We start from the raw sequence: 13,163 nt of genomic DNA on the forward strand, positions 1-13,163 counted from the left end.
TCAAGAAATGGCTAACTGCATGTTGCTCGATGCAGGCCTGCCAAAATGTTACTGGGGAGAGGCAGTATTAACAGCAGCTTATATTCAGAACCGGCTGCCTACTCGTGCTGTAGATCGTACTCCGTACGAGATGTGGACTGGGACGAAGCCGGATCTGACCCGTCTTCGTGCTTTCGGGTGCTCCGCTTATGTCCATGTCCCGGAATGCAAGCGTAAGAAATTTGATCCCAAAGCAAAGAAGCTATTGTTCGTCGGCTACTCGGATCAGCACAAGGGTTGGAGATTCCTGGATCGTGAGAGTGATCGGATCGTCATCAGCCGCGACGCGCGGTTCCTCGAGCTTGATAACGGCTCGGAGCGGGAAGATGCAGTTCAGGAGGACCAACAAGTTCCAGCGGAAATGCGTGAAGAAGATGAAAGTGAAGTGATCCTGGTTTGGAACCAGAGTGATGAGGCAGTTGAAGAGCCTGAAGAGCAAGAAGAAGATGAATCAGTTTACGAGGACGCTGATGATACAAACGAGAGTGATTTCTTCGGTTACGGTGATGAAAGTATTCACGAATCCGGACAAGTGCAGAGAAGGGCACCGCGCTCTACGCGAGGTGTTCTTCCAAGAAGATATGACGATTTTGTCGTTGCGTTGGCATCTCACGACGAAGAACCCGAAGACTACCGGGAGGCGATGGCCTTGCCAGAGTGGTGAAGTGCGATGAAGGATGAACTTAAGGCTCACGAACAAAACCAAACGTGGGAACTTGTGAGATTGCCACCGGAAAGAAAGTGATTAGTGCGAAGTGGGTGTTTAAACTCAAGCGCGATGAAAATGGAAGAGTAGTCAAACATAAAGCGAGAATTGTTGCGCGGGGCTACTCGCAAAAGTTTGGTATTGACTATACGGATATTTTTGCCCCAGTAACGCGTATAACTACGTTGCGTGCGTTGCTGGCTGTTGCGGGCAAGAAGGGACTAGTACTGAAACAATACGACGTTAAAACGGCGTACTTAAATGGAACAGTTGAGGAAGAATTGTTTATGCGCAACCCCCCGGTTTCACCGTAACTGGACAGGAGGAGATGGTGTGTAAATTGGTAAAAAGCATTTACGGTTTGCGTCAATCGGCACGTTGTTGGAATAAAGTGCTCCACGCTGTGTTGACGAAGAAGCTGAAATTTCAGCAATGTACATCAGATTCGTGTCTCTACGTACGGCACGTTCAAGGCGTTACGGTATACTTGCTAGTATACGTAGACGACCTCCTACTCGGAAGTGTGAATGAAGCAGAGATCAATAAAGTGGCTGAAGATTTGAAGGAAGAGTTCGAGCTTACCTGTCTCGGCCCTGTTCGACATTTTTTGGGACTGGATATTCAGAAAGAGGACAGAATCTACTCTTTGCGGCTTACGGCGTATATTGACAAGTTGGTGAGCCAGCTGGGTATGGATAAGGCACCACCAGTAAAAACACCTATGGATCCAGGGTATTTATCTGCGAACCATGATAGCAAGCAATTTTCGGATCAGACCTCGTATCGAAGTGTTGTTGGAGCTCTTTTATACTTGGCTGTCAATGCGAGGCCGGATATATCTGTTAGCGTGGGATTGCTTGGACGAAAGGTAGCTGAGCCAAATCAAAGCGACTGGTCTGCAGCTAAGCGGATCGTGCAATATTTGAATGCAACGAAGGATCGGAAGCTGACATACGGACCTGGACAGGAATGGAAGTTGATCGGATTTTCGGACTCCGATTGGGCCGGAGATCAGCGAACAAGGCGGTCTACTACTGGTGTGATATTTTTCTACGGTGGTGGGCCGATATGCTGGGTGAGCAAAGGACAGGATGCGGTCGCACTCTCGTCGTTGGAAGCAGAGTATTACGCACTCACCGTGGCGTGTCAAGAAGCAATCTGGATCAAGCGATTGATGAATGACCTCGACGAACCTCAGGCCGATGCGATTACCATCTTCGAGGACAACCAGGGGTGCATATGCTTTGCGAAGGCCGAACGATCGAGCGGAAGGGTAAAGCACATAGACACGAAGAAGCATTTCATTCGTGACTTATGCGAACGGAAGATTATAGTTTTGGAGTATTGTCCTTCAAGTGAGATGATTGCTGATGCTTTAACAAAGCCGTTGGGACGACTGATGTTCAACAAATTCATTGAACGGATCGGACTATCGACTTAGGTGAAGTCGGTGGTCATTCAGGAGGAGTGTGGGAGTAGAATGACCACTAGCGTCCTACCCCTACATGCAGACAACAGAGACAACCTATATTGGTACACCTTGAAATTTGCTTTTGGTTGACAGTTGGAAGTTTTTTTTTGTTCAGTTAGCGTTCTAGTTCTGTAGTAAAAGACGCAAATAAAATAGTAGCTTTTTTTCTTTTCTCGTAGTTTACGTGTGTTTAATCGTTTTTCCGAAATTCGTTCCTTTTCCGAGGTTTCCGGTAGTGCTCTGCTCCTTCAAAAGCTACGTTAGTAGAAAACTTAAGGACTACTCATTAGATATATAATATAGGAAAAATAATTTCTTTTCAGATTTTTAGGTGTATGCATAGATTTTAGTTTTTCTACAAGTGTAGCAACAACCAGATTTAAATACAATGCTCCATTTTCAAAATAAAAGCATTTTAAGATTGCACACGTATAGCTCTCCGTGGAAAAATTTAAAACCATCATCACTTTCTTAGGCTGTGAACCATTTGCCGAGTTAAATTTAATTCATGGTTAAAAGTGACATTTCGAAAGTTATTTCCTATGTTCGAATATCCCTGTGCTGTCGATCGACCGGTTTTCAAGAAGAACTCAGCCACAGTTGTCAAAATTTAACTTCTTGTCTGTCAGAAGTAACCACGCTCGGATAGCAGGGTTAATCGATAACTTTTCATCTGTCAAATTTTAACCAAAAGTTAAAATAATCCACCAAATGGTTCAGAGCCTTAGTTCGTCTATTCTCCACGAGTGCCAACTTTGATTTGCCAATACTGAGATTTCACTTAGCTTGTACGTGAAACCACATGTGTGGAGGAAGTCAGGAGATGCTAGTTGGACGTCTGTTCTCTGTGATACAACCCTGGAAGAAGTTTCAGCTACTTTCTGATAGATGTCCTCCGTTGCCCCCGTTTCCCAGTGTTGACCGGTTGGAAGTGGGATTTTGGTACACTATCCATAAATTTGACATAAATGTCACATCGATCATCAGTTTTCGCAGTTTTTGAGTCTCGTTTTGTGTTTTCACGTTCAAGCTGCGATCTCGCCCAAAGAACACAATCTACAATCTATCTAGTTTCCCTAGTAATTTTCACTGAAATATGTAAGTAATAAATCACTTCTCTACCCGAGCCAAACTTATTTCCTCGCTTCCTTCCAGAATGGTCAGCGAAATTCCTGCCAAGCTGCAAATCGGTCCGAAGGAGGGCTGCAACTATCCCCTGTCGGTCCAGTACTGCGGTAACTGCTCGATGCCCTTGGAGTACTGCGAATACTATCCTGAGTACGAAAAGTGCAAACAATGGCTGGAGAAGAACCTCCCGGCAGAGTTCGATAGGATGCGAACGGGTTCTTCGGTAACGGGAGGAACCAGAACGACTGCAAGTGCCACCGGTGGCTCCGGAGAGGGAGCAGCCGGAGGCGGTGAAGATGGTGCAGCTGCCGGTGGTGAGGAGGACAAGAAGCGACAGAAACGTGGCGGCAAGGGTATGATGAAGACCAAAAAAGTCAAGGACGATGGACCAAAGAAGATATGCGTTTCCCGATCAGCAAGAGGCAAGAAGAAGTCAGTTACGGTGGTCACAGGAATGGCCACGTTCGATGTTGATCTTAAGGTGGCAGCTAAATTTTTCGGAACCAAGTTTGCCTGCGGTTCATCGGTGACTGGGGATGACGAGATTGTAATCCAAGGCGACATTAAGGATGATCTGTTCGATGTGATTCCCGAGAAGTGGCCAGAAATCGACGAGGATTTTATCGAAGATCTTGGCGATCAGAAGCGATAAACTGCAGGAGTTCCTTTTTCTCGCAAATAACGTTCTACATGTAATAAAATATTTTAATATGTATACATATTTCTTAATATAAGAAACAATGGAACACAGCACACAACTCCGAAGCGATTATTCTTGTCCTTCCTGCTGCTGACCCATCCCTGTTCGTAGCTTGGCTGCGCATTCAATGATAAAATTAACCTGCTCATCCGTTAGTCGCTCGTCCGAATCTTCGATCATAATCTGAATGTGCAGCGCAGAAACGGGCGGATCATTGATCATCATCAAGCATTCGTTCTTGGTGAGATTGAACTGCTTCATGGCTTTCAGAAATTCTACAACCAACTCTGAGGTTTGCTCCTTACAGGCGGTGTCCTCGAGGAACTGCACCGTTTCGTAGGTAATGGTGGCCAGATTCCGCAGGCCGTACTTTTTCTTGCTACTTTTCATGTTTTTCAAGGTCGCCATAACCTCGAAGTTGGTTAGGATTGCCGCATTCGGGTTGACGCTGAAAGAAGCGGTGGAATTATTTTCTGAATTTCCTGATTGAAATTGAAACTGATAGCATTTACTTACATTTCCATCGCGAAAAATGCAGCACTATTTCGTCTGGTAACGAGAAGCTTTGCAGAAGCAAGCAGTCGGTGGAAGATTGTTTTGGTTTTTGTTTTGATGTATCTGCTTTATGACGACGATGATGCTGATGATGACATGATGACGATTGCGAAGAAGGGAAAATGTCAGACTCTACGAACAGCGTTGCCAGACTTTGCTGCGACATTGCGGTAAAATACACGCTAAATCAGTTTTTCCACATTGCTGACATAAATTAACCAGATTTGGAATAAACCTGACAAAGCGACGACAAACTCAAGATCACGCCCAATGAATACGTTTGCGTTGCGTTAACGTAAAATTGACAGATAACCCATGGGTTAACAGGTATATAAACGCAAAAGCAACGTTTTCATTATGCTTAGCGCTTTATAATACGGGTAAATTGTGACCCCAAATAGGAAATCAAGCAAAGATGTGACCAAATAAGAATACTAAGATGAAACTGTCGGAAGAAAAAAGTTTCTGTTTAAGTGTCCTCTTTCATGGTCCCTTTCATCCAATGCAAGATGTTTTGTGGTTATGCTGCCCCCTCGGTAGCGCATTTTTTATCAAAACTATCACACCAAAATTAATTATGTCCCATTTTTTAGTTACTCGATTAACAACGTTCGTTAATCGATTATTCGAATGAAAATCAAACATCCCTATAAACTTAGAACGTAATTTCAAATATAAGGGCCGTTCAAAAATAATGAGTCGGGGCTAATCACAAATTACATTCCGATGGTAGCTGAAAAAAAAAACCCGAGTGGTTGATGTGACTGTTATGCTTTTATGGGCTGGAACTTGCCGCCAGCTATAACACCATAGAGGTAACTCTAAGACAAGAAGGTCCCGATATAACGTGCTCAAATTTTTGGCTCAATTCTGGTATTCTCTTCGGTCCCAAGCTAATCGATTCACCCCTCGAAACATAGGAAAAACCAATAACCCCTCATTTTATCTGTCAAACTTTCATAGCGAATCAAAACAAACATTGCGTAGTACTAGAATTTCGACTAGAATAGGGTACGTTAATCGTTTGCTTGGGACCAATAGGCTACTAAAGTGGTGAGCCAATTTAAAATCGTTAGTTTCGTATTGATTGTTGATAACACTGACTTGTTGCGTCAACAGCAGTAGTAGAGTTCCATAACCGTTTCGCAATTGTAGAGATCGTATATTATTCAGCGTGCAGCTACCGTTCAGGGTAACTTGTCCGAAGATTAGTCCTTGACACGGACATTGGCCCTCCCGCTGCACGAGGCAGACAAATTGGCACTTGGAAGAAGGACAAATTGGCCACCCAGGAAGAAGGACCAAGCAATGGGTTGAATTTGCAATTAATTAGTAAGGTCGTGATTCAGTGGTTGCTGGGGAGAACTTACACAGCAAAAAAAATGTAATATCGATCAATGTAATTCAAGCTGATGTATGAAATAATTATGTAATAGCAAAAACCAGATACAATATTACATCAATGGATGTAATTTTGTTCGCAAAATCGATGTACATCGTAAAACGTTATATTACACAACCGATGGATTGACCTGGTTGCAGCAGTTCGGATGTAATATTCAACATCTTTTTTTTTTCTGTGTAGGATTTACAATCAGAAACTTTTCGGCAGGGTGCCTTCCATTCACTTTGACTAAAAAAATGTTTTAGGAAATTATGGAATAATACGATATTATGATGGTATTTTGTATGTGTACGGAACAAGACAAATTTTTAAAGTTTGTGTTTGACACATAAAACCTGCAAATTTAGCTTTGACAGAGCCACAATGAACAATTTTCTGATCGCCTCTTCGCGAAGAGTGAAGAGTGAAGAGTGGGTGAGATAGATGACAAAATCGCTTATTGCGACTCTCATGCAGCAACATTGGCTGGTATTATGTGTCAAACACAAACTCCACAATCTTTTCTTGTTGTTTACACAAACAAAATATTATTATAATATCTTATTATTCCATAATTTTATAAAACATTTTTTTTAGCCAAAATGAATGGAAGGAACCCTGCTTTTCGGTTACGTTTGTCTTGGGTTTCTTGCAAGACATCTTTACATTTATTAGCATCTGTTCCTCCTTGATGCTACTGCCATAGATGTAACTCTAAGACTAGTTGGTCCCGAAGAAACGTGTTCAACTTATTGGCTCAGCTCTGGTACTATCTTCGGTCCAAAGCTAATTGATTCACGCCTCGAAACATAGGAAAACCCACTAACCCCTCATTTTATCTGTCAAACTTTCATAGCGAATCAAAACAAACATTGAGTAAATAGAAAAAAGATTGATGACGATTCTAAAGATTTCCTGCAAAACAATGATGCGCGATACAAGTAGATGCGAGAAATTAAAAAAGATTTTTCGAGTATCTAGAATTGAGATTTAGATGTGTCGCTCCCCTCGGCTTCATCTTCTATACTCAAATAAATCAGTATGGTAATTTTATCAGAAATATCATATATATTCAACTCCAAGTCTGGCACTTTTATTCCAAATGAATCCCTATACGTATCAAGCGTAAAGCAGTTCAAATTTATTAGCAATCCATAAACATTAAAGGCATTCGTTCGCGTAGAAGTTATATGCATGTACCATGTGCGATTCACATGCTTTGCACATAACTTTGGCAGACCCAATTTCATTATGGATTTTTGCGTGTATGACATATCGACTGTATCATTTTAGCAGTGGATAAAAGAGTGAAAATGGCTGATGAACGAGAGCGTTTGTTGTTGGACTCGGGATTTCCGCTTAGTTTTTTTCGATCTTCTCGGTGGTAAGTACAGTATTTAAATTAATTACAACTGACTGATTAAAAAGCTGTTTTCTTTTGATAGAACGTAACATTGGTATTCAAGAGCTATCCACCATAGACTATGGAACACTTGAAGAAGTTTTGCAGTCCACCAATTTGAGCGACGGATTCGTTTGGAACACACAGAAAATCTTCAACACCGTAGCATAGAGGTAACTCTAAGATCAGAAGATCCAGAAGATACGTGTTCAACTTTTTGGCTCCGCTCTGGTACTATCTTCGGTCCCAAGCTAATCGATTCACCCCTCGAAACATAGGAAAATCCATGAACCCCTCATTTTATCTGTCAAACTTTCATAGCAAATCATAACAAACATAGTGTAGTACTGGAATTTATACTAGAATGGAATACGTTAATCGTTTGCTTGGGACCAATAGGCTAGTCAAGCAGTGAGCCAATTTAAAATCGTTAGTTTCGAACTGATTGTTGACCGTAGTGCAGTGGCGACAGAGAAACGTAAACCTTTATCTGTAATGTTGCAAAAATTATTTTTCAACAGATTTACTTTCCTTGCAGCAAGTGGAACTACAGAACTTTCTGGGCTGTGAAAATAATCTGGCTTCCCTATCACCGTGGATAGTTTCGGAAAGCGAAGTGAAGGTAGAAAACGATTCAAATCAAGAGCCGGAACAGATTCCTGTGGCAGAAGAGGTTACGCTCAGGTCTACTCAAAATCGCAGCAGCCAGGAAACAATTGAAGAAAGAACCCCAGCAAACACAAACATTAATCATCATCCCCACGATTCACCATGTACCCTGTCGAGCAGTGCTACAGGTGGATTCGTATGTCTAAAGGACATTACAAATACTAAACAGGTAAAACAATGTTAATTAATTATTAGAAACCTTTGCATTGTATTTATGACTAACAGTATTTTTTTTTCTTTTTCGACAGCGTTTGAGTAATCAAGATACTGCCGGTTGTAGCGGTCTCAATACTGGAAGTAGTGTGGAAGTTGTGAACGACAATTCTGCTGGACGAAAATTGTTCAGCCCGGCAACTTTACTGCACTTGCTAAATTCTTCAGAACTGGGTAAGGACATTGGGCGTCGATCTGAAATCGGTTAGTTGTCGACTGGAAGACAATACGAGTTGGCGGGTATTATCGCCGAATGGCACTTGGCGAACAGAACAAGACTGTTGCAAGAAGACCTTGAGGAGTATGCTTTAACAGTATCGCCAGTATTCAAATCGGAAAATAAGGTAATAGCAACGCGTATAGAACCTATAAAGAAAGTTTTTATTTTATTTGGGAGGTGCTACCGTTTGAAATATTTATACATTTTAAGCTTTTTGTTACGGTTTATAGGAAACATACTATTTGGAAAAAGGCGGCACCAAAAGGAATCCAGAAGGTATTATTAACAACAAGATTTGTAATTTGAGAACCAAATCCCGTAAACGTGACAAATCAGAAGAGGAGTATGCCAAGCGAATTCGGCCAGGAACCGATGGCACGAAAAACAACACAGCATCTGTATTGTCCATGAACTGGTTGATGCTTAACGATGGACCATGGGCTACAATTCTTGATAAATGGAAGGAAAGCTTCGCATCACGCATTCAATTCTTGGGAAAATCAACAGCAGAGGAAAAATTGTGGAAGAATCAAATTTGGAAGCACGTTCAAAGTGAATTTGGATACCAACTAGTGAGTATCATTTATTTAACATACTAGAAATATGAAATTATTAATGTGATGGGGCCTCCCTTAGCTCAGTCGGTAAAGGCGCAGCTACAAAGCAAGACCATGCTGGAGGTGGCTGGGTTCGGTTCCCGGTCCGGTCTAGGAATTTTTCGGGTTGGAAAATCTCTCGACTTCCCTGGGCATAGAAGTATGATTGGACTTAACACACAATTATACCAATGCAAAAATGGTACAGGCATCGAAAGCTCTCAATTAATAACTGTGGAAGTGCATCTAGAACACTAAGTTGAGAGCACGCAATAAGCTAATATGTGATATGCAATAAGCTTGAAATGCGAAGAAGAAGAAGAAGTAATGTGATTAAAGTGCACGTTTTCTTCAAATTGCTTTAGTGTGCGTTATAAGAAAAAAGTGCACCGAAAACAACAAAAAGATTAGAAGGGAACTTGCACTTTTATCACACTTTTTAACAAGGTAAAACATGCTTATTTGCGCAGTTTGATTGGAAATGCGCAATATGATTTTGTTATAGTTTTGTTTGCACATATTCCAACATTCTCGATAAAAAACTATGCATAGGGTTTTTGATCTAATTTCCGTCTTACTAAGGACAACCCACACTTTACTTCTCTTTCTTGAACGGGTTTTATCAATAAATTAAATTTTTCTATCAAAGATGACTTCTAAATTTATTCCCCTTTCCATAAGTTTCGTTGAATTTGATAAAGAGCCACACATTGTTGAGATATTGTTAAAAATCTAACACTGCTCCCCGCCGAGACCCGCACAGCCGAGCTCGGTAGAAAAAATTAAGTGTGTAGATAGATTAGTAGGAAAATAAATAAAACTACTTTATGACTCAAAGTGCAATGAATGAGCGTTGGTTTCGGGATCATTTCAGTGTTAGAGTTATGTTAGTTTTGATCCATAATCAGCCCTGCCGGCCCCTTCAACATTAGTTGCAGGCAGTGGTTGTTAGATCATGCGGCACTGTAACTACTACTATTTTAGAGGTATGATTCGTCAAGTTTATACAACTCAATGTTTCAATTGAGGCAAACTATCTATCTATCTATTACAAAAGCAAACCTAAACTTACAATTATATGCAAATGCAAAATGAAACTTGACAAATAATCGTCAATCCCCTTATTCCAGGGCAGGGCCAGACGATTTGAATCTAATTTTGATCAGTGAACAGGCACCATATGGTACATTTTCTCACCATGAACCTATCATTTCCAGCCTATCTGAACTATTTAATAAATGGAAGCCATAACATGGGTTACGCTCCCCCTAAGCGGGCCCTCCGCATCCTGTCTCTGTCTTATCTCAAATACAAAATGCCAATAGTATGAATGTATCTATATATGACTTGGAAATGACGTACAATCAAATAAACCCGTAACCCACTCACATGGCCAGGCTTCAGAATCGTCCACTACCCGCTCTACATTCCAAGTTACCTTTTTTTTTCAAATTTACCGCAAATTTGATATTTTACCCATTGAGTGTTGATTAATAACAATGAAACATTGTGACAAAGGTTGAGGTTACTAGTGTATTAAATAATCTAGGTCTATATATCTGAAAAATCCAAATCTGGCCAACGCCCACCCTAAACCTAAACTTGTTCTAATCCACCTGAAATGACTAACGAATGGAAGACTTTGACTACCCAGCCATGCAATAGTCTCATTCCGTGCCTTATGGCAACTTGATGATTCTATTGCGCTCATCTTCTGGCACCACCCAGGGGAGACTTGGTCCTGTACCCAATGCTTAACTTATCTCCATTCCACTCAGCTACTCGCAATTTCTTGTGATATAGGGGCGGAATATTATAATCTGAGACAATTCAATGCAGACGTCTTTCCAAATTTGGCAGATCGACAGGTAATCGGTGAGTTACCACGATAGTTGCTATTCAACAACTCGACAACGTCCCATCGTCAACGCCTGCTATGAGAATTTCCCATTGCAGACGCCAACGAAATGACGTCATCGAGCTATCGATCAACTACCCTGGTTATCGCCTGGTACCTTATAGCACGAAGCTAGGAGGCGAACCGGAAGAATCGATGAGCTACCTCCCCCGACGAAGTAGCGCTCTACCCTATTATCAATAAATTGCTGTTCAAACTTTCAGATTGATATCGATATACGATCAATTTCCGGGACATGGTGGGGTGCTCACCCGGAAGACCTCATTAAACTATATAAAACGACTATTCTTTCAGTTCTTGAGTATGGCTCTTTTTGCTTCCTCTCGGCAAGAAAAAGCCACCTAATCAAATTGGAATGTATTCAATATCGTTGTTTACGTATTGCCCTTGGCTGTATGCATTCAAAACACAATATGAGCCTAGAGGTTCTAGCGGGAGTAAAACCCCTGCAGAACCGTTTCTGGGAGCTCTCATTAAGAATATTGATTGATTGTCAGTAACAACCTTGTGATTGAAAACTTCGAAGAAATGCTCGAATTGAGCATCCAGTCTAGATTCGTGCGAATCTATCTTAATTATATGTCATCGGATATTAGCCTTCCTTGCTATAACCCCTCTCTTGTATGCTTTACTACTACAGTTCCCCCATTGACTATGAGCTCTCCATGAAACAGGCTATTCAAGGAGTTCCAGATCAACTTCGACCTATCTCAATTCCCCGCATTTTTGCTGACTGAAAAGTACCAACAAGTCAATTGCAGTAGAAGATTGTTCACTGATGGATCCACTGGCTTCGGTGTCTTCAATGAATACTCAACCGCCTTTCGGAAACTTCAGGAACCTTGTTCCGTTTATGTTGCTGAGCTAGCAGCAATCAACTTCGCATTGGGGATGATTTCCGATATGCCCATAGACCATTACTTCATCTTCTCGGATAGTCTCAGTTCGATTGAGGCTATTCGGTCGATGAAACAAGGTCGGCACTCATCTTATTTCCTTTCAAAGGTAAGGGAGCAGATAAGTTTGCTTATTCCAAATGTTTCTTCTAGAGCGTGGTTCAAAGGTCTGGATATAAGTCGGGGATTCATTCGAGTGATGTCAAGACTTATGTCCAACCACTACTCGCTAGACGCACATCTCTATAGAATAAACCTCGTTGACAGCAATATATGTAGGTGCAGAACCGGTTATGATGACATCGATCACGCAGTTTGGTATTGCCCGGGTAATGACGCCTCCAGAGCACGACTATTGGATACCCTAGTGGCCCGAGGTAGACAACCCTTCCGTGAAGTAAGAGATGTATTGGGAACACGTGATCTTCCCTACATGCAAGCGATCTACGAATTCCTTTGTTTGTCTGATGTTAGAGTTTGATGTGACTATCCCCTCCTTTCCAAACAATTTCCAGGCATTGTGTCCCAGTCTTATTATCCTCCTGTTCCTGTGCTACTTGCCCCTGCCCAGTCCGAGAGTAGTATCTGAAGAAGGCTTCAGAAACCAGTTTCCTACCTAGATCCTTCCAATCGAAATTGTTACCCATTAACCTCGAGCCCGCCACGAGTAATTGGTACCCAATACTAACCTAGAAATACTGCTATTTAAAATGTAAATCAAACATTACTGATTTTGGCTCTGCAAAGTGTCACACACGACTGAGCCTAGTAAATAAACGAACTAGTTAAAAAAAATAGTAATGTATATTTAGCTTAATAAACATGTCAATATATTTTAAACCAAATATTTGTAGCAAATTTCCATTATATTGAATATTGGCACTGTACTATGGTTATTTGAAGTATTAATAAAAAGCATGTGAACTGCATATAGATCAAATTTATTTTGAATGTATTTTGTTTAACGAGCAATATTGATTTATAATGTATAAGTTAATTATTTCCATATACTCTCACCGTTTGTTAAAATGAAATCTATTGCACACAATAATAACATGACTACTTGAGAGTCATATAATATGCATTGCATATAAATCATAACCAGCATTTTCATTCTAAGATAAATTTCATAAGAAATTCCAATAGTGCAAAATTATATGCCTACCATATAACATTGAATGTGGAAGTTGGCTCAGTGTACTTACATAGGAATTTTGTACTCCTGCTGTAGAATATGAGACTTATAGTAGAGCTTGGCTGTTGCTT

The 13,163-nt window shown here is 41.1% G+C and overlaps 3 protein-coding genes across 3 annotated transcripts; 2 read left to right on the plus strand and 1 right to left on the minus strand.

The window, feature by feature from the left end:
• Positions 1–1,436: 1,436 nt before the first annotated feature.
• On the plus strand, positions 1,437–2,186 carry LOC135707525 (uncharacterized). The gene has a single exon (XM_065229369.1). It carries the CDS (start codon positions 1,437–1,439, stop codon positions 2,184–2,186), a length of 750 nt encoding a protein of 249 aa, XP_065085441.1.
• Positions 2,187–3,217: 1,031 nt separating this feature from the next.
• Positions 3,218–4,092, plus strand: DENR (density-regulated protein). Its single transcript, XM_065229390.1, has 2 exons — positions 3,218–3,314; positions 3,372–4,092. The coding sequence occupies exon 2, from the start codon at positions 3,373–3,375 to the stop codon at positions 3,994–3,996; it is 624 nt and encodes a 207-aa protein (XP_065085462.1). The 5' UTR covers positions 3,218–3,314; position 3,372; the 3' UTR covers positions 3,997–4,092.
• Polr3I (RNA polymerase III subunit I) lies at positions 4,035–4,688 on the minus strand. The gene is made up of 2 exons (XM_065229391.1): positions 4,561–4,688; positions 4,035–4,492 (listed from the first exon to the last, which is right to left on the minus strand). Exons 1-2 carry the CDS (start codon positions 4,566–4,568, stop codon positions 4,114–4,116), a joined length of 387 nt encoding a protein of 128 aa, XP_065085463.1. The 5' UTR covers positions 4,569–4,688; the 3' UTR covers positions 4,035–4,113.
• Positions 4,689–13,163: the final 8,475 nt, after the last annotated feature.

This window comes from Ochlerotatus camptorhynchus, unplaced genomic scaffold (assembly GCF_037179485.1).
Source record: "Ochlerotatus camptorhynchus isolate MF236.1 unplaced genomic scaffold, CSIRO-AGI_Acam_v1.1 ptg000313l, whole genome shotgun sequence".
In the NCBI taxonomy this organism is placed as follows: Eukaryota; Metazoa; Arthropoda; class Insecta; order Diptera; family Culicidae; genus Ochlerotatus; species Ochlerotatus camptorhynchus.